This window comes from Mustela lutreola, chromosome 7, assembly GCF_030435805.1.
Source record: "Mustela lutreola isolate mMusLut2 chromosome 7, mMusLut2.pri, whole genome shotgun sequence".
NCBI classification, from domain to species: domain Eukaryota; kingdom Metazoa; phylum Chordata; class Mammalia; order Carnivora; family Mustelidae; genus Mustela; species Mustela lutreola.
In genome coordinates, this window is record NC_081296.1 from 49,989,909 (window position 1) to 50,016,573 (window position 26,665).

The 26,665-nt window shown below is 47.4% G+C and overlaps 1 protein-coding gene across 5 annotated transcripts in view; it reads left to right on the top strand.

Annotated features, from left to right (window-relative positions):
* TLN2 (talin 2) overlaps positions 1 to 26,665 on the top strand; it is a 424,752-nt gene that overhangs the window by 371,871 nt on the left and 26,216 nt on the right. For all 5 annotated transcript variants that reach the window (XR_009355411.1, XM_059180687.1, XM_059180690.1 and 2 more), the window contains 6 exons: positions 5,866 to 6,032; positions 6,960 to 7,143; positions 10,530 to 10,655; positions 10,846 to 10,962; positions 13,413 to 13,598; positions 17,374 to 17,481. Coding sequence is in view for 4 of the 5 variants with exons in the window: in XM_059180687.1 (XP_059036670.1) it covers positions 5,866 to 6,032; positions 6,960 to 7,143; positions 10,530 to 10,655; positions 10,846 to 10,962; positions 13,413 to 13,598; positions 17,374 to 17,481 (888 nt within the window). In the remaining variant the exon portion in view is untranslated. The remainder of the gene's footprint in view (positions 1 to 5,865; positions 6,033 to 6,959; positions 7,144 to 10,529; positions 10,656 to 10,845; positions 10,963 to 13,412; positions 13,599 to 17,373; positions 17,482 to 26,665) is intronic.

The following is a 26,665-nucleotide window of genomic DNA, read 5'->3' on the forward strand; positions in this document are numbered from 1 at the left end:
TCTGAGTCCTCCTTCAGGACAGCTGTCCTCCAGGCCACTCAAAATGCAGGCTGGAGTATCGGTGCTTTGCTGGCTTGTCCCTCCCTTCACTCGGATCCCCAGGTCATAGAGCTGTGCCCTGCCTAGAAGCTGGCAACCGGACTGGAGGGGCGGGCAGGGGACCCTGCACCTGGCAGCTGCCACTGCAGAGACCGCTGTGTACCTGGCCCCTCGCCGAGGCTGAGTGGAGTCTGGCCGTCTCCCTCGGCCCACAGGCCTGCCTGGGATGCCACAGGAGGAGGAAATCAATCTCTCAGCTGGAGGAAGGCGTTGTCCTTCCTTTCAAAGCCCTTCCTTGTTGAAGTTACTCTGGCCAAGTTCCCCCATTGAAGACCTTGGAGCTGGCCCCTGAAGGAGGGGAGGCGGGGGTCCTGGCTGCATGATGTCGGCCGGTGGGAACCAGCACCGTGATCTTGCTGAGCCATTCTCTGTCTTCCTGCTTCTCTGAGCAGAGGGTCCCCGACTTAGGACACCTAGAGGAGACTCAAAGGCAGGGAACCAGCTGTTCAAACTGAACTAGCCTTTTCGGTGCTTTCTTGCTCTGTGTTCCTGCCCTGCTGTCTTTACGTGGTGTGTCTTTCTTACGTGGCTTGGCTGTGTCCGTAACTCCCCACCGGCCATGGGCCTCTTGTCTTGCTCACCTTTGTGTCCTCACCCCCGGGAACTCCTAGCCATAAACTGCTGACTCGGGCCCCTTTTTTAGCTGATGGGACCCTGTTTCTGGACTCTGTCTTTGAGTCTGACAGAGAACATCCCAAGTCTGGGAGAACTTCCTGTCTTGGCCTTTGTCACCTGTCCTCCAGGAGTTCTTTCCAGATATTGGATACTTCATTCTCAGGCCAGTTCTGTGCCATTCTGACTTTTCCTGGTGGGACATGGTGGCATTGAACTCTGGATAGGAGGATCAGGCAAATGAGAAAGAGAAACTAATCCTTGAGGGCTAGTCTTGGGACACAGCGGGTGCTCAGGAAGTGGGCCCCCTGCCCTGTCTGCTAGGCTGTGTCCAGCACCTCTGCTAAGATCTGAGCAGCACAGAAGGAAGAGAGCATACAAACTTTTTGCTCTCACTGATGGTGTAAGTCCTCTGTCCCGGTCAGTGTGTTTTTTTTTGTTGTTGTTGTTTTTTAAACAGTGCCTTCACAGAATATTTTTAGACTCTTCTTTGGCTCAGCCATAGTTGAGGATGGTGGGTGTGTGCACAGAGATTCGTAGGATAGCTCCAGACCGTCCCCAGACTCAGAGTCTCCGGTCACTAGCCATATGCATGCTGTTTTAACCTGTGCTAAATGGGCTGTCCTGGGGAAGGGAGAGCATGGCCGGGAATCCTCAGAATACAAGCGGTGTCTCTGGATGAGGACAGTGGGGACTTGGAGCTGGCTTTTGCAGGGTGAGCAGGCTGGTAGCTGGAGAACAGGGAGAGGGCATTGCAGGCAGGGGCAGACCCACTGCTGGAGGGGTGAGGCATGTTTGGGGAAGTGAGGAGCTAGCTGATGTGGCCAGAATGTGGTGGGAAGCCTGAGAAGTTGAACTCGTTGTGCAAGAAGCTCATCTTTCCTTGACAGCAGGAGAGAATCGTACCCAAGGGTGTGGTGAAGTTAGCTTTGTGTTGTGGGAAGGTGTCTCTAGGAACAGTGGGGGTGTTCTCGAGGGGGAGATGGGTGGCAGGTGGCAGCAAAGGGTTTCTGGCATGGAAGTCACCAGAGTGAACAGAGCCAACTTCCTGGACTCTCGAATCACTCGAATTGTTATTTACTGGCAAGTGGCAGTGCAAGGGAGCACTGGGGTGCAGAGGGGACATACACAGATACGCTCTGGGCTCTAGCCATAATGGGGTCCACCCTGAAGCTTTTCCAATCCAGAGGCAACCAAGGGCAGGAGTGAGGAGTGGTAGCAGGCGGCTGTTCTTCAGAAAACCTGATCAGAGGGGACAGAAGTGGCCACACCTTTCACAGGAGCCTGATGTTCTCTCTGGTCCCAGAAACAATCCTGTTAAAATTTTTCTACTCTCTACTGATCACTTACTAGGTGCCCTGCTGGAGAATAGATATACACCCCCACCTCCTTGTTCCTCCCAACAACCATGATAGGCAAGAAATAATGTCCCCATTCTACAGATGAGGACACTAAGAAAGGTCAAACAGTTGCCCAAAGTTGTTTAGCCAACAAATGACAATGCTGGTACTCAGCCTGAAATGTTGACACCAAAACATGTGTTAACCCATCGGCTACGTTGAGCCCCAGAGAGAAAATCCACTGTTCTTGTGTGTGTATGTATTTATTTTAAAAGATTTTACTCATTTATTTGGCACAGAGAGAGAGCACAAGCAGGGGGAGAGGCAGAGGGAGAGGAAGAACCAGGCTCCCCTCAAAGCAGGAGAAGCCTGATGTGGGACTCAATCCCAGGACTCTGGGATCATGACCTGAGCCGAAGGCAGTGGCTTAACCCACTGAGCCACCCAGGCGCCCTGTTCTTGTTTGTTCTTTACTTTTCCCCCTGGTTTTGAGGTATAATTGATACACGGTACTGTACAAGTCTAGGGGATACAGACAGCATGATGGTTTGTCTTTCGTGTATTACATATACGTGATTACCACAGTAAATTTGGGAATGTCCACCATCTTGTGTCAATACAAAATGTATACATTTGCTCCCGGTGACGAGAACTCTTAAAATGCACTCTTAACACGGCTGTATGACATACACGAAAGTCAACTGTAGTCACCATGTTGCCCACTGTACATACTTATATTCTGTAACTGGAAGTTTGTGCCTTCTAAATTCCTTTGTTCAATCCACACCATCCCTCCTTCCAGAAAACCGATCCCTTTTACTAAAAGGTTGGATGGTTGGGTTTTGTTTTGTTCTGTTTTTAATTTTTATTCGATGCATTCAAACAAACAAAAAAAGTCCAGACATTTCTTCTAACTCCCAACCCCTACTGCTAGCAACTACCATTCTGTTCTCTGTATCCGTGAGCTTGGGTTTCTTGGTTTTATTTCAGGTTTTACATATAAGGGAGATCATATGGCATTTCTTTCTCTGGCTGACTTCACTTAGCGTAATGCTCTTGGGGTCTGTCCATGTTGTCACAGATGGCAAAATTTCATTCTTCCTGGGGCTGAATAATATCCTACTGGATGACATATACCATATTTTCTTTATCCATTCATCCATCTGTGGACATTTCAGTTGCTTCCATAGATTAGCAGTAGTAAATAATGCGGCAGTGAACATAGAGGTACATTTTTTTAGTTAAAATTCATTCGCATCAGATAAATATCCAGAACTGCAATTGTTGAATGCTATGGTAGTTCTCCTGGTAGTTTTTTGAAGAACCCCCATATTATTTTCCACATTGGCTGCACCAACGTACATTCCCACCCACTGGGCACCAGATTCCCTTTCCACTGTGACTTTGCCAACACTTGTTATCACTTGTCTTCTTGATGAGAGCCATGCCAGCAGCTGTGAGATGGTATCTCACTGTAGTTTGGATTTGCATTTTCTTAGTATTTTATGATACTGAGCATCTTTTCGTGTACCTGTTGTCCATCTGTTTGTCTTCTTTGGAAAAATCTCTTTTCAGATCTTCCTCCCATTTTTAATTGGGTTATTACTTCGCTAGAGTGGTACGTATGCTTTCTATATTTTCCATGTTAGGCCCTTATCAGTTAAAGGATTTGCAAATATTTTCTTTAATCAGTAAGTTGCTATTTTCATTTTGCTGATGGCTTCCTTTGTTGTGCAGAAATGTTTAGTTTCACACAGCCCCACTTGTTCATTCTTGCTTTTGCTGGCTTTTGTTTTTGGTGTCAGATTCTAAAAATCATCGCAAAGACCTATTGCAAGGAGGTTACTGCCTATTTTCTTCTGGGATTTTTATGGCATCAGGTCTTACGTTCAAGTCTTCAATCCATTTTAAGCTAATTTCTGTGTATGCTGTAAGGCAGTGATCCAGTTTCAATTTTTTTGCGTGTAACTGTCCAACTTTCCCAACACCACTTGTCCAAGAGATTGTCTTTCTCCATTGTATGTCTGTGGCTCCTTTGTCATAAATGAATTGACTATATATGCTTGGGTTTATTTCTGGGCTCTCTGTTCCATTGATCCATGTGTCTGTTTTTATGCCAGTACCGTACTGTTTAAATTCCTATAGCTTTGTAATACAGTTTTAAATCAGAGAGCATAAGACCTCCAACTGTGTTCTTTCTCAAGGTTGCTTTGGTTAGGGGCGCCTGGGTGGCTCAGTGGGTTAAAGCCTCTGCCTTCAGCTCAGGTCATGATCCCAGGGTCCTGGGATCGAGCCCCGCATTGGGCTCTCTGCTCAGTGGGGAGCCTGCTTTCTCCTCTCTCTCTCTGCCTCTCTGCCTACTTGTGATCTGTCAAATAAATAAATAAAAATCTTTAAAAAAAATTGTTTTGGTTAATTAGAGTCTTTTGTGGTTCTATAGAAATTTTAAGGTGGTTTGTTGTATTTCTGTGAAAAAATGCCACTTGGAATTTCAATAAGGATTGTATTGAATCTGTAGATAGCTTTCGGTAGTGTGGACATTTTAACAATACCGATTCTACCAGTGTGTGAGCATGGAGTATCTTTCCATTTATTTGTGCCTTCTTTAGTTTTTTTCTTTAACATCTTGGGGGTTTCCATATATAAATATATAAGTCTCACCCCCTTGGTTAAATGTATTCGTAGGTATTTTATTTTTTTCGATGTAGTTGTGTAAATGGTAGTGTTTTCTTACCTTCTCTTTCTTTTTTTTTTTTTTTTTTTTTTTTTTTTTTTTTAAAGATTTTATTTATTTATTTGACAGAGAGAGATTACAAGCAGGCAGAGAGGCAGACAGAGAGAGAGAGAGAAAGAAGCAGGCTCCCTGCTGAGCAGAGAGCCCGATGCGGGGCTCGATCCCAGGACCCTGAGATCATGACCCGAGCCGAAGGCAGCGGCTTAACCCACTGAGCCACCCAGGCGCCCCTTACCTTCTCTTTCTGATAGTTCAGTATTAGCCTATAGAAACACAACAGATTTTTGTGTATTGATTTTGTAACTCTCAACTCTACTGAATTCATTGAGTAGTTCCTGACAGTTTTTGATGGAGTCTTTAGGGTTTTCTGTACACAGTATGTCAGCTGCAAATAGTGATGGTTTTACTTCTTCCTTTCCTTTTGATTCTTTTAACTGTCCAATTACTCTGACTAGGGCTTCCAATACTCTGTTGAATAAAAGTGGCAAGGGTGGGGATCTTTGTCTTATTCTTGATCTTAAAGGAAAAGCTTTGAGCTTTTCACCATTGAATATGGTGTTAGCTGTGGGTTTATCATATATGGCCTTTATTATGTTGATATGTTCTCCTTGTACCCACTTTGTTGAAAGTTTTTTGCTATCAGTGGGTGTTGAATTTTGTCAAATGCTTTTTCTACATCTATTGAGATGACCATAAGATTTTTATTGTTTATTGGTGTATCACATTGGCTGATCTGTGGGTGTTGAGTCATCCTTGCATCCCCGGAGTAAATCCCACTTGATGATGTTGTATGATCCTTTTAATGAATTGTTGAATTCACTGCCCTAATATTTTGTTGAGGATTTTTGTACTATGTTCATCAGGCACGTTGGCTTGTAATTTTCCTTTCTTGGGGCACCCTTGTCTGGTTTTGGTATCGGGGTAATTTCGGCTTTATAAATGACTTTGGAAGAATTCCATCCTTTTCTATTTTTTGAGTGGCTTATTTTTTTTTTTTTCAGTGATATTTGAGTCTGAAAATCTTTGGGTTACATTTTCTGCATTTCCCCATTTTCCCTGACATCTCCTCTCTGCCTACAGGTGTCCTTGGTGCTGTCAGCTCTGCAGGCTGGGAACAAGGGGACCCAGGCATGTATCACAGCTGCCACTGCTGTGTCCGGGATTATAGCGGACCTGGACACCACCATCATGTTTGCGACTGCGGGGACCCTGAATGCGGAGAACAACGAGACCTTTGCAGACCACAGGTATGGGGGTGGAGATCATCCTGGGAGTTCGTGGGTGGGGAGAGGTTCAGGCTGACCCGATGCGCTTGGAGACTCCACCCAGGAGCTGGAAATATGGTTAACCATTTTGATTTCAGTAAGATGCTCAACAGGAGAAAGGGAACCACATAATCAAAACAAGCCCCCTTTGCCAACTGTAAACACATAGTCATGTTCCAGCTTTCTGCCTTTGGCAGCCTGAATCAGGCCTGCTCCGGCAGGGGACAGCTTTTTGATCTTCTACTTTCCAAACTTGAGAGATGGGCCTCTGATTTGCTCTCCCAAACAGAGTGGGAGTGGGAGTGGCCAGAACGGGCCCATTGAGCTGTGACATAAATGGAGAGTGGGGCTCGGAGCCTGCTGTCTGTCCAAGGCTGACTGCTCAGGCCCTGCTCCTGGAGGCTGGTGTGGGGTTTCCATCTGCCACTGGAGAGGCCCCCACCACCCCCGTAGCCTGGCCACATGCCGGGTACCTTTCTTCCTCTCTCTTCACTCCCAGAGCTGGGCTAGGAAGGAGGTTACCAAGGATGTCACTCGTCCCAGGAAACAGTCTTTTGGGTTCTGATGACCCATGGGGTCCTTGCAGCTCCCTGTAGCTGTGAAGAATTTAGGGGGAACCCCAGGAAAGCAGCTGACCTCTCACTGAGCTACAGGGTTGGGGGAAGAGGGCCAAACTGGTAGGCCTGAAACTTTCACTGAAGTTTACTATTAATTGTCTCTAGATACGGGGCTGACTCGCTTCTTCCCATTTTCCTACACAGACAGTGAGCCCCCCGATAAGGAAGGGGTAATCCATCCTTTTTGTTCTTCAAAGCTCTTTAACAAAAACAATCCCATAGGAAGGGTTTCTTTGCTTCCTAACTACCAGTAGCCAAGCTCTGCCCTCTATCCGCCTCCCCCCTTTCTCAGGGAGAACATTCTGAAGACAGCCAAGGCCTTGGTGGAAGACACGAAGCTGCTGGTGTCCGGGGCCGCATCGACGCCAGAGAAGCTGGCCCAGGCAGCCCAGTCGTCAGCGGCCACCATCACCCAGCTTGCTGAGGTGGTCAAGCTGGGGGCTGCTAGCCTGGGCTCTGATGACCCCGAGACACAGGTACTGGAGGACCTAGGGCCATGGGTCCCTCTCACGTATCTGTAAACACTGTGCAGCAGGCTTCAGAAGAGACCAAAGGCAAAATAGGAACAGCAGAAGTAACAGTGGGTGTGTGGGCACGTCCGCAGTTTGGGGTCTGATAGGAGGGCGCCACAGACGGTGGTGGTGGCCATGGGGATGGAGATAACTGGTGAATGAGCACAGTGAGCATTTGGTTGTAAGGGGGAGGGAGGGGGCCAGGAGGACTCGAAGTCACAAGCGAGGGGGTGGGGTGTGGGGGGCGGGGGGGTCCCTGGAGGGAGAACAGGCTTGGGCGGGGAGGTGAAGGTGAGTTCAGTGAGGAGAGACTGCAGGTAGAACCAGAGAAGGGACGTAAGCCCGCATGGGTATGGGGCTGTGGATTCAGGGTCTGTGGCCATACAGACAGTGACTGCACCCACAGGAGAGGAAGAGCATGGGGCAAGAGAAGAAGGGGGTTTCCCGGCAGAGCTGAGGAAGCCGCCACTTAAGACCATAGTAAGGAGAAAGAGATGCCCAGGGAAACGGAGAAGCAGCAGCAGCTGGTAGGAGGAAAGCCACGGCTCCTGATGTTAAGAGGGGTGAGTGTTTCAGTGCACCAGAGAGACACAGCGGAGTTGAGAAAATGAAGGTCTGGGAGCTGGCCACTAGTGCCCTGGGGCCGTTGGTCTCCGCAGCAACGGCTGTTTGTAGGAAGTAGCCAGATGAGGGCAAAGAAAGGAAGCCAGTGTGTCTAGATAGCACTTGAGAAATCTGTCCCTGAAGGGGAGGGGAGAGAGGAGCTGGGGCTAAGATAGGGCTCTATGCTCCCATAACCTGCCTGCTCCTTCCTCCTCAGCCTGTACCCGCAGCTCAGGCACAGCACCCACAGTTTACTGATCTTTGACAGCTAAGCACCCAGCACAGCACAGTAGACAGTCCACAAATACGTCCTCTGCTGTTACTGAATGTAGAGCCAGCCAGGCCCCCAACAACAGACTGTCCCCATTCCCAAGGACAGAACCTATGACCCGTCTGCTCTGTCTGCTCTGTCTGTCCCAACACCATCAGACGGCACACCCTCCCTTAACTCTCATGTTTGGCCCATGGGCACAAAAGTGGGTAGGAAGCTACCTACCATGCAGGGCCCGGACTGGCGGCAGCTCCTGTGGCGGTTCATACAAGGCCACCAGCTTTGCTCCCATGTGGCCATGACCCTCCCCTGCCTGACATCCTCCAGTGAAGCAGAGTTCTGTGAGCAAACGTTCCACATGTGGTCTTTTTACTCCTCCTGCCAGGTTTCTCTCTGATAACATCCCGGATGGGATTGGCTGCCCTCTGGAATTCGAAGCATTCATGCAAATTCTTGCCTGTGATGGTGTTCTTACCCCCACAGAGAAAGGCAGCACTTTAAAACGCCCAGTGGGGCTGGAATCCACACTCTCTGAGCCTGGCCCCACTTGAGGAGAAGTGAACAGGCCGGGGAGACCTTAAATCTTGGAGCATGGAGACGTGTATCAAATTGTTTAGCGTCTCGACGCCCAAATGGCCTAGAAGTCCTGGATCCCCAACTTCTTCTTCTTTTTTTTTTTCCCCCAAAGATTTTATTTATTTATTTGACAGACAGAGCTCACAAGTAGGCAGAGAGACAGGCAGAGAGAGAGGGGGAAGCAGGCTGTCTGCTAAGCAGAGAGCCCGATGCGGGGCTCAATGCCAGGACCCTGGGATCATGACCTGAGCTGAAGGCAGAGGCTTAACCCACTAAGCCACGCAGGCACCCCTAAACTTTTCTTGGACCCCAACTTCTAATGAGGCCTCTAGTGGAAAATATCCTCTCACCACAATGTGCCTACTCTGCTGTCAGTTCCTAGTGACCAGGGATGAGACCGTGTGCTCTGGGTGTTGGTGGCAACCTTTGCTTGCTCTCCCTTGCTCTCTACTCACTGCTGTGATGGCCGGAATCAAGCAGTGTGAGGTCCTTACCTGTCAGCCCTTCCTCATGAGACCCACCACGCTCTGACCACCCCTATGGTTCCAGAGGTTGCCAGAGGTTCTGTGAGCCCTGGGGTGAGAAGGCGCAGGATCAAGCAGGAGACGGTGTGAGGGGCAGAGGCACGGTGTCACCGTGCTCTCAGCTGTTGGGGACATGAGAGTTTGTGATGCGTTTTCAGCTACGTTATGCGGTCGCCCTCACAGCTGTGCAGTGAGATACGGCTGGTGCTCCTGATGCTGTTGGCGTGTGAGGAGTCGGAGCCCTAGAGCGTAAGCGAGTGTGAACATTAGGACCATGACCCTTGGGATCACACTGACTAGAGTGTGAATCGCAGGCCCTGGGAGTGTGGACAGGAGCATCTCAGTCCCTGCTTGGAAAGTGCGTGGCTCAGCACCTGGAACACTGCCCTCAGCAAAGGGAAATTGTTGCTGTGACAGAAGGCAACTTAAATGTAAGGCAGGTCATGTCATGTCATTCCGGAGTATAGCCGGGGCTTCAGACCCCGGGTCTAGCATGCTGTGAGGTTGGCCTGTGGTCCCTGCTCAGCGACCGGAGTGTAGGTACTGTATTCTTTCCAGTGTCATTAGGGTGTGCACCTGTCCAGCCAGTCATTCCATGAATATTTCCTGTGCACCTGTGACGTGCCAGACCCTGTTCTGAGTGCAAAACACAACAGACAGAAGCCTAGGCTGGCCCTCTCACAATTTACCTCCGTTTCAGGGGAGAAGACATACCAATCAGTGCTGAAAAGGAGACAGGGCACACTGATGGAGTTTCAGGTTGGAGGTGGTCGGGAAAGGTCTTTGATGGCCTGATGGCTGAGCTGAGTCCCGAATGATGGGAAAAGTCGGCTTCCAGGCAGAGCGAGAGGAGCAAGAGTAGAGGCCCTGAAGTAGGCATGAGTGGGATTTGCCTTGGGGAAGAAAGACAGACCCATCTGCCTGTCGCATGTTAAGTAGGTCACAGAATCCTATGATCGGGAGCTGGAGAAGCCGGCGGGATGCTGCAGAGGCCTCTCAGGCCAGGCTGCGAGGCCAGCATTTGGTTCTCTGTGGTTTTGGTTGCCAGCTCAGGGTGCCTGGGAATGGTGCTGGCTCCCAGGTGACTGCTTTGCTGCCTGCCTCCTTTCCTAGGTGACTCGTCATCAGAGCTGCCAGCCAGGAGGTGCTGGAACATACCCCTGAGTGTCCATGGGGTCTGTGTTCTGGCTCAGCCTCAGCCTCCACTGGGGAGACTCCAGGGCTGGCTTCTGGAGGTTCTGCCATGCAGCTGGAGAGCTGCCGAGACAGAGCCCTGCCCCCCAAATCCCCCTACCTGACACTCAGGCTGTGTGCTGTTGGTGAGACCAGCAGGTGACTGCTGGGGCCACTCACCCAGGCTCTCTGCTTTCTTTCAGGTGGTCTTAATCAATGCCATCAAAGACGTGGCCAAGGCCCTTTCAGATCTGATCGGTGCCACCAAGGGAGCTGCCAGCAAGCCTGCTGATGACCCCTCCATGTACCAACTCAAGGGGGCTGCCAAGGTAGAGTCTGGGGCAGGCGTGGAGGGGGAGTGCATAGCGAGAGAAGCAAGAATAATGGGAGCATATACCTCCGAGCTGCTTCCTCGCTTCGCAATGGTTTTGCTCATGGCATCAGATCCAGAACAAAAAGGATTGGGGCATGGACCTCAGTGTGCTCCTACTTTTCTCTCGGCCTCTCCTTCCTATACAGGTGATGGTGACTAATGTCACCTCCCTCCTCAAGACTGTCAAGGCGGTGGAGGACGAAGCCACCCGGGGCACACGGGCACTTGAGGCCACCATCGAGTACATGAAACAGGAGCTCACGGTAAGGAGCCAGCCATCACCTCCCTCGGGCACCCCTGTGCTAGAGCGGATCCCAAAACAGACCTCTCTGAGATCTGTAACAGAAAGAGGTTTTACGTAGAGTGCCTGAGCTAGGAGGCCCACTCACCTACCTGCTGCTAGCTTTGCATCCTTGAGGCCCCTTGCATAGCTGACCACATCAGAGTTTGGCTACAGTCAATTTGTAATTAAGAAACTAATTAAAATGGGGCACCTGGGAGGCTCAGTGGGTTAAAACCTCTGCCTTCGGCTCAGGTCATGATCTCAGGGTCCTGGGATCGAGCCTCGCATCAAGCTCTTTGCTCTGTGGGGAGCCTGCTTCCTCCTCTCTCTCTGCCTGCCTCTCTGCCTACTTGTGATCTCTGTCTGTCAAATAAACAAATAAAATCTTAAAAAAATAATTAAAAAAAAGAAATTAATTAAAATGCATAACTTAGGACTATTCAGGTTTAATTCCACTAAAATTGGAGCATGAAACAAAAGCCTTATAGAAGATTCCTGGCCAAGGGAAAACTCAGGATGGCTGTCTGCTCTCACCTTGAGCTTAAATAGTGTGTGTACAACACAGAGCCACACACAGGGCCTCCTCATTCCCACTCTTGTCAGCAACAGCTCATGCTGCTGCACACGTACAGGTTCTGGGGTTTGAGCTTCCCTAGTAGAGAAACCTGGATGCCTTTACCTGAGACACTTCCCTTTAAAATTCAGCACCCTTCTGTTGGCAATCTGTGTGGTCCCAGGAACACTGACCATGCATTCTTTCTTGCCTTGAGTGAGGGTGTCCTGGTGTTCCTGCAATCTGGACACTGCCCCTGTTTTTTTGATCCCGTGATGATTATGAATTGACTCATCCTAATCCCTGGAAATAGAAATATGCTGAAAATGAGTGGTTTCAGAGATTTCTTTCTCCCAGGAGATCTGATCAGATTCAGTTTCTCTCTTGCGGCAGGGAGGGCGAGTCCTGCCTTTGCTGCCGGTTTTTTCTGCATGTGTAGAGGGTCACCTAGGAAGGCTGAAAGGCCCTGTGGATCAGCAGTAGAAACCAGCAGTTCAGTTGGGGTTTGCTGGTGGAGCCTTGGGTTCCCTTGTCCTGTTTTTGGTGAAGTCAGTCTTGGTCGGCGTTACACTTGGTTCTCACACAAAGAAGAAACTAAAAATTGTTGATGGTGTCTTCAAACTCTGCTTGCTACCTGAAGCTTACCTGCCTACGTCAGCTAGATGTTTCCTATCAGAAGTCTGGCCCCACATTCTGGGAGGTGTGGGTGGGGCTCATGGTGGCAGTGAAGGAGATGGGAAATTCGGAAATTCGTGGCAAGTTACGCACGATCTATGTCCACGTACCAGTGTGGGCCGGCACGAGTTGTGGGTTTCTGTGGACATAGGAAATTTCCAAATGAGCATGTGCCCTGTGGGCCACGTTAGTCTGAAGGGCTCCATATGCGTGGCCTCCATGCCATGTTAGTGTTCAGCTTCATTGGAGCTGCCCATTTCTGGGGGGGGGATCGTGACGTTTGAGGCTGCCTAACCCATGGCAGGGCTGCTGGCTGGTTTCTCCCCTTTGCCCCAGGAAAAACTGCCTGATGGGAAGGTGGTGGTCTGGGGCTGGAGACAGAGCGGCCCCAACTGGTGCAGTAGTCCTCCTGGCCGAGGACAGCTACACATTGAAAATGCAGCCCTGGCACCAGTCACTCGTGTGAGAGAGATAGGACAGATGGGCTCGAGGCAGAGATGGCTGCCTTGACTGACAAGTGGAATTTGAAAGTGGGATATTCCCTTACCATGGTTAATTTATTTCAGCTTCTCTAAAGGGGTGTGTGAGTGTGTGTGTGTGCGTGCGCACGTGTGGTTTTAAATAATTCACAGTGTCACTGTGGCTCACTCGACACGAACGCCTCCGCACAATTATGCAGTTATATTTGTAAGACAGGCTAAGAATAGAAGAAAGTGAACGCTCCATTTCCCCTAGCCCCACACCCTCTCAGAGAGAGAGAGGTGAGTCCACAGGGAGGGATCCACGGTCCGTCCTGAGTAGGAGCCGGCATCAGAAGCGCGGAGTTTCTGGGAGCTGCTGGAGGCACGGTGGGGAGGGGGCGAGAACTGGGAAACCCCGTGACCACCTGGCTCAGGAGAGTTTGCAGATACCCAAACGCTCTCCGTTGGTGCTGTAGACCTGTCCCCTTGACCCCCAGGGTCTCGTGACCGTGAGTGCTTGAGTACAGGTGTGCACGGCTTATCCGTGCTAGAATCTTGAAAGTGAGAATAATATTACTCAAATGAAATTTCTAATTTCCTGCCATTTGACGGTTTCTTCCTGTGGCTGGCTCTGTTCTCAGACAGTGAGCGGCAGCCCAGTCGGAGAAGAATAAATTATTTTTGGTCCTTCTCTTTTTTGGGGTTTTTTTTTTCTTCACCTGTTGTATTTCTAACTTCCAGGTGTTCCAGTCCAAAGAGATACCTGAGAAGACCTCATCACCTGAAGAATCGATAAGGATGACGAAAGGTATCACCATGGCGACCGCCAAAGCTGTGGCCGCGGGAAACTCGTGCAGACAGGAGGACGTGATCGCCACCGCCAACCTGAGCCGGAAGGCTGTGTCTGACATGCTGACAGCTTGCAAGGTAAAGACCTAGGCGTTGTTTTGGACAGCTTGATGATGCCTCTGTCATGACTGAATTTTTGGTGCAGTCTGGAGAAAGGGAGGGGCCGGTCACCTGCAGAAGGGAACAGCTTGCTACCTTAGGCGCCGTAAGGAAACGTGTGCTGGAGGTGTGCACCCATCAGCCTGGGGAACGTGACTCCTGAGGCTAGGTTTATGTTTGAGAGGGGTTGGTGCTGATCTGCGGACTAACCGTCCACATTTCCTCTTCCTGAGTAGGAAGGACGCTTTCTTAGGGAGGGTGTAGGGGTGGCCACTCTGGCAGAGGCGAAGAAGGCCTGTGACATTTTGTTCCTGGCCCTCTGAACGAAAATTGCATACTGCTTCTGCCCACCCTCTTTCCTGCCTCCATCGGTCAGCATTCTGTGCTAGGAGGGGTGCTGCCCTAACTGGGTGAGGAAGTGAGTCAGAAGAACAGAACAGAATGTTGGGAAACTGCCTTTTTCCTACCTGTGCCAGACATTTTGCAGAAATTCCTCTGATCCTTGCCTAAGCAAGTAGGGTGGCTGCCCTGAGCCCATCCTAGGTGAGGGAGCTGGTGGGACCTGAGTTTTAACAACCTTTCTTTCTTTATGTCTAAAGAAGTTGAGCCATAAGGATCCCCCACCCCTAGTTGAGCACCCTATCCCAGACCTTCACCCTTCTAGGGACAGCCGTGTCCCAGGGACTCAGTGATTGATTGATAACCCCCAACCATAGTGAGCAGGTGGAGACACGTCACAGAAGTCACAAAAGCAGCTGCGGCAGCTTGGGGACTGAGGAGACGGGACTGTTCTTTGTGGTGAAGTCAGTGTGGGAGAGCTGGTGCCAGGTCCTACTGATGGCCTCTCGGGGGCTTCTCTGGGCAAGGAGAGGTACCTGGACAGTGGGGAGGGTAAGGCAGCCGGCCTGAAGGGACGGGTGTGTGAGGGCAGAAGTGGGGGGGAGTCAGGGGAAGGGAAGAGGGTGGCAAAGTGGGACGGACACTTTCACGAGGGAGCCATGTGTTGAGACCCTCCTGAGGCCAGAGGTATTTGCAGTTAGGATGTCTCTCATGGAATCTGCCCTGTCAGAACTGACAACTCCCAGAAGGGTTACAGCCTCCGGCCGAGAATCCTTCCCTAGCAGGCTAGGCCTGAATGCCACCACAGTGTGCATGCAGGGTGCCTCACGATTGTGGAAGGCTCTCCTGCAGGTTCTGTCTTTTGATCCCGGATGGGAAGAGCAAGGGGAGGGATCCCAGTCTGATGGATGGTGAAACAGGCTTGGCAAGAGTAAGGGGCATGACCGTGGATCTTCACTCTCAGAACTAGAACTGAAACTGGGTCCTCTGATTCCATGGCCTGTATCTTTCTGCTGCCCCTGGCCTCCCAGCCATAAATGCTTAAGGACACTGAGGTTGAGAAGTGACTGGTGCTTTGTCTCCATGTTGCAGATGTGAAATGAAAAGGAGAAGTTAAATGGATTAAGGTGGGAGTGGAAGGCAGCTCAGATTTTCAGGTCTGTTTGTAATACACGTACCCCTGTTCTCAGGGGAGGGGGTCAAGGATCCCAGTACCAGTGCCGTTTGCCTGGCCTCTGCTCCTCTCTCTTGTCCTCCCCCCGGATCTTCACAGGACAAAATAACAGCCAGAGCTTCATTCCTCAAAGCCAGACTTGGATGACAAGAGTCAGTTCTGAGCCCTGAGACTCCTGTTAGGATAGGACTTAGGCAGCAGACATAAACATTTGCATTTCCTTTGGTCCCCTTCCTTTTGCAGAAAGGAAAGGAGGCAGCTTGCTAGAAAGGGTGTGCAATAAGGAGCATATAGAAAACCAGGAATACGAAATGGTGGATCAAAAAGAAACCCTTCTATCCAGGCGGAGGGCCAAGTTGCCATGTTGGAGCACTGTCTTTGAGGCTGACTGAGTAGGGTGGAAAATGGAAGTGCAGTAAGTTACCTACAGGCTCATTTTGTCAGAAAGAGAGGATTACACTATTTCCTCAGGTGGAGACAGAGCTTCCCTATACCCTAAGTTAATTCTCCTGTCTATTTCTTGCCTTACTTTCTTGTGTCTACGTATGTCTGCATCAGATCTAATCCAGTCAGCTGTCACAGCTAATGTCCCATGGCTGTTTTTGTGTTGCATCCCCGTTCTAATAATGGAGCCCTTAATGACCACAAGTACTCTGTGAGTGAATGTAATCTTACCCTATCATCAGATATTTAGGTTATGTGCATTTTTTAATCTGTACTTTAAACTCTACTGCCATGAATATCTTTGGGCATACCTGTTTTTTCTAGGCTTCAGATAATCTCCTTGGGCAGGACTCCCAGGAGCAGAATTAGTCAGATGGTATGACATTTTGATTCTTGCCACATGGCTGGCTCTCCCAGAGAGTTCTGCGAAGTTAAAGCCAGCAGCCGTGGACGAGAGCCCCCACGCTCAGTCCCCGGGAAGTCTAAATGGGGGGTCTTCCACACTGCCCCCTAGAGGTGACATTTGGTAGCATCACAGCCTGCGTCTTCCCCCACACATGGGCTCTGTCCCCACACATGTAGACACAATGGAGCAAGGACGAGTAAAACTCGGTTGTGGTTCTGGCCCATCAGTCCTCAGATGGGCAACAGTGAGCTCAGAAAAGATAGATGCTGGCCACTCAGATTATCCCCACCCCTTCTGGTGTGCGTTGGGGGAGCAGGTGAGGGGAAAGCTCACAGGTGGTCCCCCAGCACTCCCCAATCCTCCTGAGTGGAACAAACAGGAGGACTAATCACTATTCCCCTCCACTTTGACTTCTTACCCTAATGTGTGATTCATATGTGTCCTGATTTGCCATTTATTTGCAGTTTTCTCTTTTAGCTGTTCTTGTCAGGCCCAAGTTCTTTCTGAAGAAAGGCTGGGTAGGGTTGCCCGATTTAGCAAATAAAAATTAAGGTTTCTCAAACTTACATTGAAAATTCTGTATTATTTATTCAACATTCAGATGTAACCAGGTTGACTGTAATGAATCCGGTAACCTTGTGAGTGGGTGTGCCATCTGATATATCAGGAATGAATGAAACAGACAGGTCATAAGCGCCAAAAAAAAAAAAAAAAAAAAAGCACAGGATCCTGTATTAGCCATTCGTCCTTGTCTGCTTATCTCACCATGTATAATGTGAGATGAGTTTTTTATGGCCCCTCTGAGGGCAGTGGGAGCTTACTGTCTGAAGTTTCCCCGGAGCCAGAGATTCCTGGGTGGGAGATACTGTGAGTGCAGCGTGGTGAGGCCATGGAGCAGGGACCTGAGTATGATCAGCCTGTGAAGAGAGAGGGGCTTAAGGCCCCCTTCCTGCTGCTGGAGAAGGGCAGGTGGACCCCGGCACAGCAGATCTCCTGCTGGGAGCCTCAATCATGAATCTTTCCTGAATGTCTTAGTGCACACGGAATTCCTTACATTTCAATAAAAGGGGGCGGGGAGAAGGACGGAAGGAGGGACCTGATTCCTGTGCTTTTATCCAGCTCCAGGGCACTGAGAAAGGCAAGACACAAAACGTTGTCTGAGAACTTATCATGGAGGAGAGTATGGAGGAGCTCCACCTCTGAGCTCTCTGTCCAGAGAGTCAGTGAAGGTTTCTCAGGGAGGTCACTGAGGGTGAGGGAGGGAATTCCAGAATCCAGTCTCCTACCTGTGGATACAGGGCTGCTCTCTGCTACTGGGCCCCTCACCTGTTGGCCTGTTCACCAGTTGGCTCTTCCCGTCTTAAGGTATCAACATTCCTTTCTCTCTCCAGCAAGCATCCTTCCACCCTGATGTCAGCGAGGAGGTGCGCACCAGAGCCTTGCGGTATGGGACAGAGTGCACCCTCGGCTACCTGGACCTTCTCGAGCACGTCTTGGTGGTAAGGAGGGGCATCGGGCGGGTCAGGGCTGGGGAAGAGCTAAGTCAGTTGCAGACCATCCTTTCCTCAGGAAAAATATCTCATAGAGCACTGTGCAGGCTCTGCTTGTGAGTCTGGGGCTGGACTGAGCTGGAAAGTGTCTAGCATCACACTGCTCTAGCAACCTGAGATAAAAGAAGGGTCTAGAAGAAGTTGTAGTTAGCATCCAGGAGAGCGAAGCCCTCTCTTTGCACCAAAGAGGCAAGAACAGCATGCAAGAATATGGGACAGGCAAAGCTACTACTGAAACAATGTTGGGAAGAGCTCAGCCCATCCTTCGAGGACAGGGAAGGCTCCAGAAGGAGCCACTCCAGGCTCCACAACAAGTTAAGGAAAAGCATCACCAGTGCTGCAGGTGACCCACCACCTTCTTGTAGCTTCCTCCAGTCCTCGAATGAATACCTTAGACCACACTGAGAATGCTTGCCTCCCTCTGATGCCTGGAAATAACCACATGGAGCTGGGAAAGAAGGCTGAAAGGGAGGATGCCAGTATGTGTTGGGGGGGTTCAGTGGTCATGGCTAGGGGGACTGTCCCCAGGGCAGCCTTGGGCTTGCACTGACAATCCCAGTTCTAAGGGTGCCTTGGCTCCCAGCAGTCCTAAGGGCCCAATCGTGCTCACCCATGTTGCTGTATGTCTCTCTCTGTCAAGTCCCAGGAACTACATCTAGATCCATGGGAGGTCTGGGGAAAGCCCCAAGAGAATTTGTCCAGGAGTCAGAGACAACGCCTGAAGAGACTTGATGATGTCCCACATTCCATCACTGTTTGCTCCTTCCCAAACCGATTTAAAAAAAAAAAAAAAAAAAGTCAACAAGCCACAGAGAACTGTAAGCCTTTCATTTGCAGGGCACTGAGATTTTTCATTTTGTCCTTGCACTAGGACATGAGGCTAGCAGGGCAAAGGAAGGAGAAGTTTGGCCCCTTGGTTGAGGTCACCTAGCTACTAGGACAGACCTGGGACCGAATCCCAGTTCTTACTATCTCCAGCCCCGTGTTCGTTCTAGCATTTTGCTGCCAACCTTAAAATTAAATTACCTTTGAAGGGAAGGAAAAATAAAATAAGACCGAGAGGGAGGCAAACCATGAAAGGCTCTTAACTATAGGGAACAGTCTGAGGGTTGCTGGAGAGGAGGTGGGTGGGGAGTGCTGTGACTGGGTGATGGGCATTAAGGAGGGCACTTGGATGGAATAAGCACTGGGTGTTCTATGCAACTGATGAGTCACTAGCGTCTAAATCCCTGAGACTCATAATACGCTATATGTTAATTAAATTGAATTTAAATTTTAAAACATTTTAATTACCTTCTGATATTAAGCATTTTAGATCAGTTAAGGGGTCAGGACTTTAATTCTTCACCTAGGTTAAGCGTGGTCCATGTGCAGGCATATCCTCTGTGTGAGGAGGCAGTCTGGGGTTACTAACATTGAGTGTCCGAGCCTGAACTCTTGCTGGGAGCCTGACTGCATGAGGGCCAGGAAGAGAACATCTTGGCTGGTCATTGTTCACATGCCCGAGCCTCTCCAGCCAAACCCGCTTTCTGTGTTGGAACACAGTTAAAGCATTCAGTCTGTGAGCATGCTTAGCAGGAAAATGAAGCCAGCAAGGCCTCCAAAAGAGGTTTTTTTTTTTTCTTGATGGGACAGTAGTCTTAATCACATAGAACCTTGTTCTGTCTGAAAATGAGAAGTTACAGCAGAAACAGTGGTAGGCTTACCACTTATCAAAGCTTTGCATCCAGATCCCAGCTCTGTCACATAAAGAGCCATGTGACCACTCTCTGATCCTTGACTTGAGTTTTGAGGTGTTAAACAGTCAAGGAGCCCTGGGCTCTGTGGCTGCACTCATGTTTGCTGCACACACTTCTTTTTATTCTGCCCACACGCTGCCCACTACCTGTCCTGCTTTCTGTCTCGCACACTTTTTTCTTACTCATTTGTTGGAAGGGAAGGGATACTGGGATTTTCTTCTTCATTCGGAGAAGGGGGTCCTCATTTTGCCCCATTCCCTAGCTCCGTTCCTCGGGTGAACCGTGTTTCTTCCAGCCCCACGCCAGGACCTGTGCAGAGCGGCTAACTTACCTGGTGCCCGTGGGTCCAGACGCTGCCCACGCAGCCCTCAGGTTGGCGCTCTCCCTCTTGGCCCTTGATGGGCCATTTAAGAGGACAGTCCCTGCAGAGGGGTCCCCCTGCAGCTGCATATCTGGCAGATCCACAAGCCTGGATAAAAAGAAGGCAACAGCCTTTAGGTTGTTCGATGGAGTCAAAGACTCCCATTTCGCTCTCCAGCAACAAGATGACATCTATCTGGGAGAGGCATTCTGCCCTCATGAGGAGGGCCAGGAGCCAGTGCTCAGAAAGCTTCCCCAACAGGGAAGCAAAGTGGAACCTTCATAGGATCCTCTCCCTGACCTCAGGTCAATCTAAGACCATTTGCCGCTGCCTGGGAACCAGGGGCCACATTCGCCAAAGTACTTCTCCCACCTCTCCTCTGCATGCCCACCTTGTTTGGGCGAGCAAAAGGAGACAGGGCATCCAGGAGAGGTGGTTGAGTGGTTGGCCTCTTTGCTCAAGGAGAGGCCAAGGGATCCAGCACGTCCCTGAACATTAGGGAAGACGTAGGAGCCATTCCCAGTGCACACGTGCAAAGACCCCAGCTTTATGGCAACTGAATGACTCTGTCAGCCATCAGTCCTAAGGATCATCATCAGTTTTTTCTCGAACTGAAAGAAGGAAACTCACTGCGTGGAAGCTCCCCATCACGTGTATTGGGGAGGTTTAACTGCAGGGACCAGAGGCTGACAGGACGGGAAGCAGCCACTCCCTTCTTTTTCTGGGCCTGGCAAGAGCAGCTACACTTTAGAGCAGATGACCTTTCCTGGTGGCTGCTCCAATGAGCTGATTGGTTTTCTGTTAGGAAAACCTTATATTTGTAAGAGAAACAGGACTCTTAAGCTCCTGTGTTACAAACTTAGACGGTGGACATGTCCGTTAAAAGCTTGCCATCTGAGTTTTTTTGTCTTTCTACATAGTCATCATCATTGTGACCCATAATCCTGGTAGAAAGAGAAACCTGTCCCGTTTCTCCTTAGCTATACATGGTGTGAAGGTAGCCAGTGCTAAAACAAAATCAGTAATAGAAAGAAAAGGCGGATGGCATTTGAAATTTTCATAAAATATTCAGAATTTGTCTCATCTTTTGCAAGGATGTTTTTGCCTCTTGATGACATGTGCTGATGGTTCTGACTTCCAGGGAAATAGGAATGAATTAGCATCATACATTTATGTGTTTGTATACTTATTTTTGTCTCTTTAAAAAGCTGGTCATCCTCTTTGAAGGTTATTTTCTAAGAAGAATATAGCAAGAAAGCAAGCCTTTCCAGAAGACTTTCATAACCAAAGGAAAAATACAAGTTCATAACTGAAAATTGCAGGAGCCCTGGGATGGCATTCTTTTCACCCACACTGTGGACATTTGTGGTTTTCTCGGGCCTGTAGCTGAGATTAAGTTCATGTCTCATGTTGTAGCCCTAATTCTTCCTCCCAGGCAGACTGGGAAGAAATCTGGGCTAACATGAGGCCAAGAGTAAGAACGATTTATGCCCAGGAGCCACAGCACTGGTGGAGAACCCAGCGAGAAATAGGGAAAACGGAGATGCATAAATGGAAATTCGTGTTCATTTTAGATACTAAGATGAGCTGTTTGAGGGGGATGAATAAAGAAGCAGTTTTTTAAACACACACCCTGTCCTGTTCGCCTCTTCATTCTCTCATCTTCATGGGAGGACCATGAGTAATAGGATGATACAGCATCTCCATCCTGCAAAGAAAGTCAACTAAATCAGAACTGTAATGGGGGGGGCGCCTGGGTGGCTCAGTGGGTTAAGCCGCTGCCTTCGGCTCAGGTCATGATCTCGGGGTCCTGAGATCGAGTCCCGCATCGGGCTCTCTGCTCAGCAGGGAGCCTGCTTCCCTCTCTCTCTCTCTGCCTGCCTCTCCATCTACTTGTGATTTCTCTCTGTCAAATAAATAAATAAAATCTTTAAAAAAAAAAAAAACTGTAATGGGATATCTTAGGATAGTCCCCTTGGATGTCTTGTAAAGGTGACCTCTTGTTTGAATTAATCAAAGAGAGCTAGTAAGATTCCTGGAAGCTGAAGAAAGGCTAGATTGTTGTCCAGTTCTTACAAAAGGAGAAAGAGAGGGGCACCAGGGTGGCTGAGTGGGTTAAGCCTCTGTTGTTAGCTCAGGTCATAGTCTCAGGGTCCTGGGGTCAAGCCCTGTATCGGGCTCTCTGCTCAGCAGGGAGCCTGCTTCCCCCTCTCTCTCTGCCTGCCTCTCTGCCTACTTGTGATCTCTCTCTCTGTCAAATGGATAGAATCTTTTGAAAAAGAAAGAAGGAGGGGGGGCGCCTAGGTGGCTCAGTGTGTTGGGCTTCTGCCTTCAACTCAGGTCATAATCTCAGGGTCCTGGGATCGAGCCCCGCATCGGGCTCTCTGCTCAGCAGGGAGCCTGCTTCCTCACCCCCTTCTGCCTGCCTCTCTGCCTACTTGTGATCTCTGTCTGTCAAATAAATAAATAAAATCTTTAAAAAAAAAAAAAGAAAGAAAGAAAGAAAGAAAGAAAAGGAGAAAGAGAAAAGGTAGAAACTAAGGCTTGGAGACAGTGTCTAGCAATTTTACAGAAATAAATTGAGGTCATTTTTAGGCGGTACAGGAAGGTTCAGGGAGCTTCTTTAGTGAGCTGCTTTTATTAAATTTAGGCACATAAAGATGTGAGGGAAATTATGATGCTTTTGCTTTGTTCAGCTTAAATATCTTGGGCCAAAGGGTTTTTTTGGCTGATTTGTATATTTCAGTTTTACTGTAGAAAAGGCTTAAAAATACAAAAAACTGTATCAGCATCCACATGCCCACCATCTGTAATTAATTAACTTTGTTAATGTTTTGGCCTATTTGGTTCAGATCTTTATTTTTAAAAAAATAGATCAGTGAATAATTTAGTGTCAGTTATCAATCCCATTCTCCTTTTTTCTCTAAGCACAAATAACTATTGTAATTTTAGCCTCCTCAGACCCCTGGAGCTGAAAGTTCATTTCCTGCCTCCCACTACTGTCATCAAAGAAACAGCAGCACATGCACACAAAATGTTCTTTATACTGTTACGAGGGTCCCCAGACCCCAGTGCCTGGCTGTATCCTTTGGGAATTGAGAGACCAAATCAAGAACCCCTGCTTGGGTAACCCTTTCCTTCGGAGAATTCAGTCAGCTGTCCACAAATAACAGGATCCAATTTAGGCAGAGCCCTGCCCCTGCTGCCCAGGGAGCTGCTTTCTGAAGCTTTAGATGTGCCCATCTGAGCAGTTTTGGCCTCCCTTTGTTTGCCATTGGCTGAGGATTTCTCAGGGCAAGAGGTAGGCACGTTGGTTTTGCAGCAGTCACAGTTCAATATCGCTGCTAAACCACAATGTGAGGTCTTCGACAGGCTTAAAATTACCTCGTCTCCACCAGCAGAGCTTTAATTTGGTTCTGTCTCTTGTCTGCTATTAGGAATCATGTTGAATTCATGGCAGAATAAAAAGAGAACTCCTTCCCTCTTGCTTTATCTGAATCAGATATTTTACCATAGGGCTTATCCCCTTCTCAGAGCTGGAGTATGTGCACAAGTGGTTCTCTCTGTCTCTCCCTCCAGCTCTTCTTTTAAAGACAGAAGTCTTTAATCACTCTGCTTTGATGATGTAAGGGGAATTTACCCACCACACCCCTAACATCTCCAGCTTTATTGAAGCATAGCTAACATACAATTAACATATATTTGAAGTGTGCAGTCTGAATATTGATCTCTGAATACATCTGTGAAAGCATTACCACAATCAAAATAACAGGCATGTGCATTACTCCCCAGAATTTCTTTTTGCTACTATAGATGTGTTTGCATTTTCTAGACGTTTAGATACAGGGAATATGTAGCACATACGCCTTTTTTCTGGCTTCTGTCACTCAGCATCAACATTTTCAGAACCAACCATGGTGTTTTATGTATCGCTAGTTTGTCCCATTTTATTACTAAGTAATATTCCATCAAATGGATAGGCCATACTTAACTCTTCACCTAATGATGGACATTTAGGTCGTTTCCAGATTTTGATTATTGCAAATAAAGCTGCCTAGATGATTCTCTATACAAGTCTTTGAGCCCCTATGTGTTTGTTTCTCTTGGATGAAGACCTGGATATGGAATATTTGAAAATAGGGTATGCATTTTTTTTTTTTTAGGTTTTTAGGAAACTTTTTTAAAGTCCTTATACTGTTCTACATTTCCTCCAGCAGTATATTAGAGTTCCAGTTGCTCCACACCCTTGTCAACACTTGAAATCATCCATCTTTTTTTTTTTTTTTTAAGAATCTTATTTATTTGACAGAGATCACAAGTAGGCAGAGAGGCAGGCAGAGAGAGAGGAGGAAGCAGGCTCTCCCCTGAGCAGAGAGCCTGATGTGGGGCTTGATCCCAGGACCCTGGGATCATGACCTGAGCCGAAGGCAGAGGCTTTAACCCACTGAGCCACCCAGGTGCCCCGAAATCATCCATCTTTTAATTTTAGCCATTCCAGTGGGAACATAGTGGTGTCTCATTGTGGCTTTAATTTACAAGGTTGAGTATCTTTTTTACGCACCTGTTTGCTTTCTGTGTCTTTTTTGATGAAGTGCCTGTTCAGATCTTTTTCCTAATTTTTGTCTTATTACAGAAATTTTAGGACTTTTTACATTTTCTAGATATAAATTGTTAGGGTTTTTTTTTTTTTTTGGTTTTTATGGGTTTTTTTTTTTTTTTTTTTTTTTTTTTTTGAGAGAAAGAGCATGCACATGCAAGCAGAGTTGGGGAGGGGGAGAGGGAGAGACTCTCAAGCAGGCTCCAAGCTTAGCATGAAGCAGTGTGGTGCCTGACATGGGACTTGATCCCATGACCCTGAGATCATGACCTGAGCCAAAATCAGAGTCAAACACTTAACTGACTGAGCCACCCAAGGGCCCCTAGTCTTTTGGTGTTTTGTTTTTAATAGTTTCTCTTAGGGTGTTTTTTGCCATGTCATTTTTATAACAATGTCTGGGGAGGGAGGCAAATGTGTGTTATTAGAAAACAGTGTTGCAGAGAGTTGAGAAAACAAAAAGCAGATAGGACTTGAGAAAATATAAAAGGAAAACCAAAATATACCTTGTATCCCAAACATATAACATGAATTGAATGTTTCTGTTTGCACGGGTTATCAAATTAGTTTTAAGATCGTATCCCAATATAAGGGGAGGAAAAATAATTTTCTCCTAACCCTTCTGAGTTCTTGCCTTGTGTAATAAGACAGATTAACAAGAGAAAAATAAATGTATTAACTTGTACAACTCATGGATACATGGCAGATATCCAGGAGAAAAAAATGAGTAACTGTATAGGTGGCCCGAACCACCAGCTTAAATACCATCTTTAGCTCAAGAAAAAAAAAAAAAAAGTGTGTAATTGATTGAGGGGAGATCACTGGTGGGAGGTTGGTTACCAGGAAAAGCTTAGTAAAGTAGGGTAAGGCAGATACTCAGATTTAAATCTGTGCCCTCACCACTGATAAATTCTCTTGTGATAGAGAATCAACCTTCTCTTCAAGCAGGAAGAGGGAGACACCCTTAACAAATGAACATTTGCTTTTTAATGTAGATTTCCCTTTCAAAAAAGTAACTTATACTCATTTTTTGGAGCTTCCCCTGTATCTGCTCTTTCTCAAAAAATTAGCTCAAAATAATCCTTATACCAAAAAGTTATATTTTGGGGTGGCACACTCTTCTACCCTTCACCAGCTTCCTGTTGTTCTTTTGTTTGCTTGCCAGATTAATTCTCTTTTCAACAGCCTTCTTGAGCTATAATTGGCATATGACAGAATTTGCCCACTTCATTAAATTAACTGGCTTTTACTGTATTTATGGAGATACGCACCTATCACATTATATTAGAACATTTCCTCACCCCCCCAAAAAATCTTTAGCTTTAACCGGTCATTCATTGCCCTTACCTTCAGGCCAAGCCCTACACAAACACTAATGCCTTTGTGTGGTCTTTTGTGACTGGTTTTTTAACTTACATCGTGTTTCTAAAGTTCTAAAGCATAAATTTCCAAATTCATGGTTTTTGAAGTTTTTAACCATAATTTATATGTTTTGTCCTCTGAGAATCCTTACCCAATCCAAGATCACTAAGATTATTTTCCTGTGTTTTCTTCTGTACAGTTTTAATTCTTATATTTGGGTTTATACTCCATTTGTAGTTAATGTATCCATATAGTGTGGGGGAAGGGTCAACGTTCATATTCTTGCATATGGCTATCCAATCCATCACCATTTGCTGAAAAAAATTATTCTGTCCCCATTGAAGTAAACACATCTTAGCTCTTTTAATAAAAATCAGTTGACCATATGTGTGAATCTAGTTCTGGACTCTTTTCTGCTTCATTGATCTATATATCTATGTACCAATATCACAGTATCTTGATTACCACTACAACTTTATATAGAGAGTCTTAAAATCAATTAGTTTAAGACTTTCAACTTCATTCTTTTTAAAATAGTCTTAGTCATTCTATAGTGCTTTGCACTTCATATATATTTTAGGATCATCTTGTCAATATCTTTTTTTAAAAAGCTTGTTGGAATTTTGACTGGAAGTGTAGGTAAGATTTGAGGATAATTGACATCTGAAGAGTCTTCTCATCCATGAATATGGTATATCTCTCCATTTATTTAGGTCTTTTTGAATAATTTCAAAAGTGTTTATAGTTTTTAGCATTCAAATCTGTTGTCAGTTTAACACTAGGAATTTCATAATTTTTATCCTGTTATAAATGACACTGCTTCTTTGAAACTCCCAATTTTTATTGTTATATATAAAAAATAATTTATGTGTGTATATTGACCTTAGAGCCTATAACCTAGCTATACTCACTTATTAGTTCTAGAAACTTTTTTCTACAGATGCTCAGGATTTTCTACATAGACATTGATTTTACTTAGGAACAAAAATTATTTTACTTCTTCTTTTCTGTGTGCCATTTTCTTGCTGTTGTTTTTTTCTTGCCCTGTTTCACTGTCCAGAAATTTTAGTACAATAT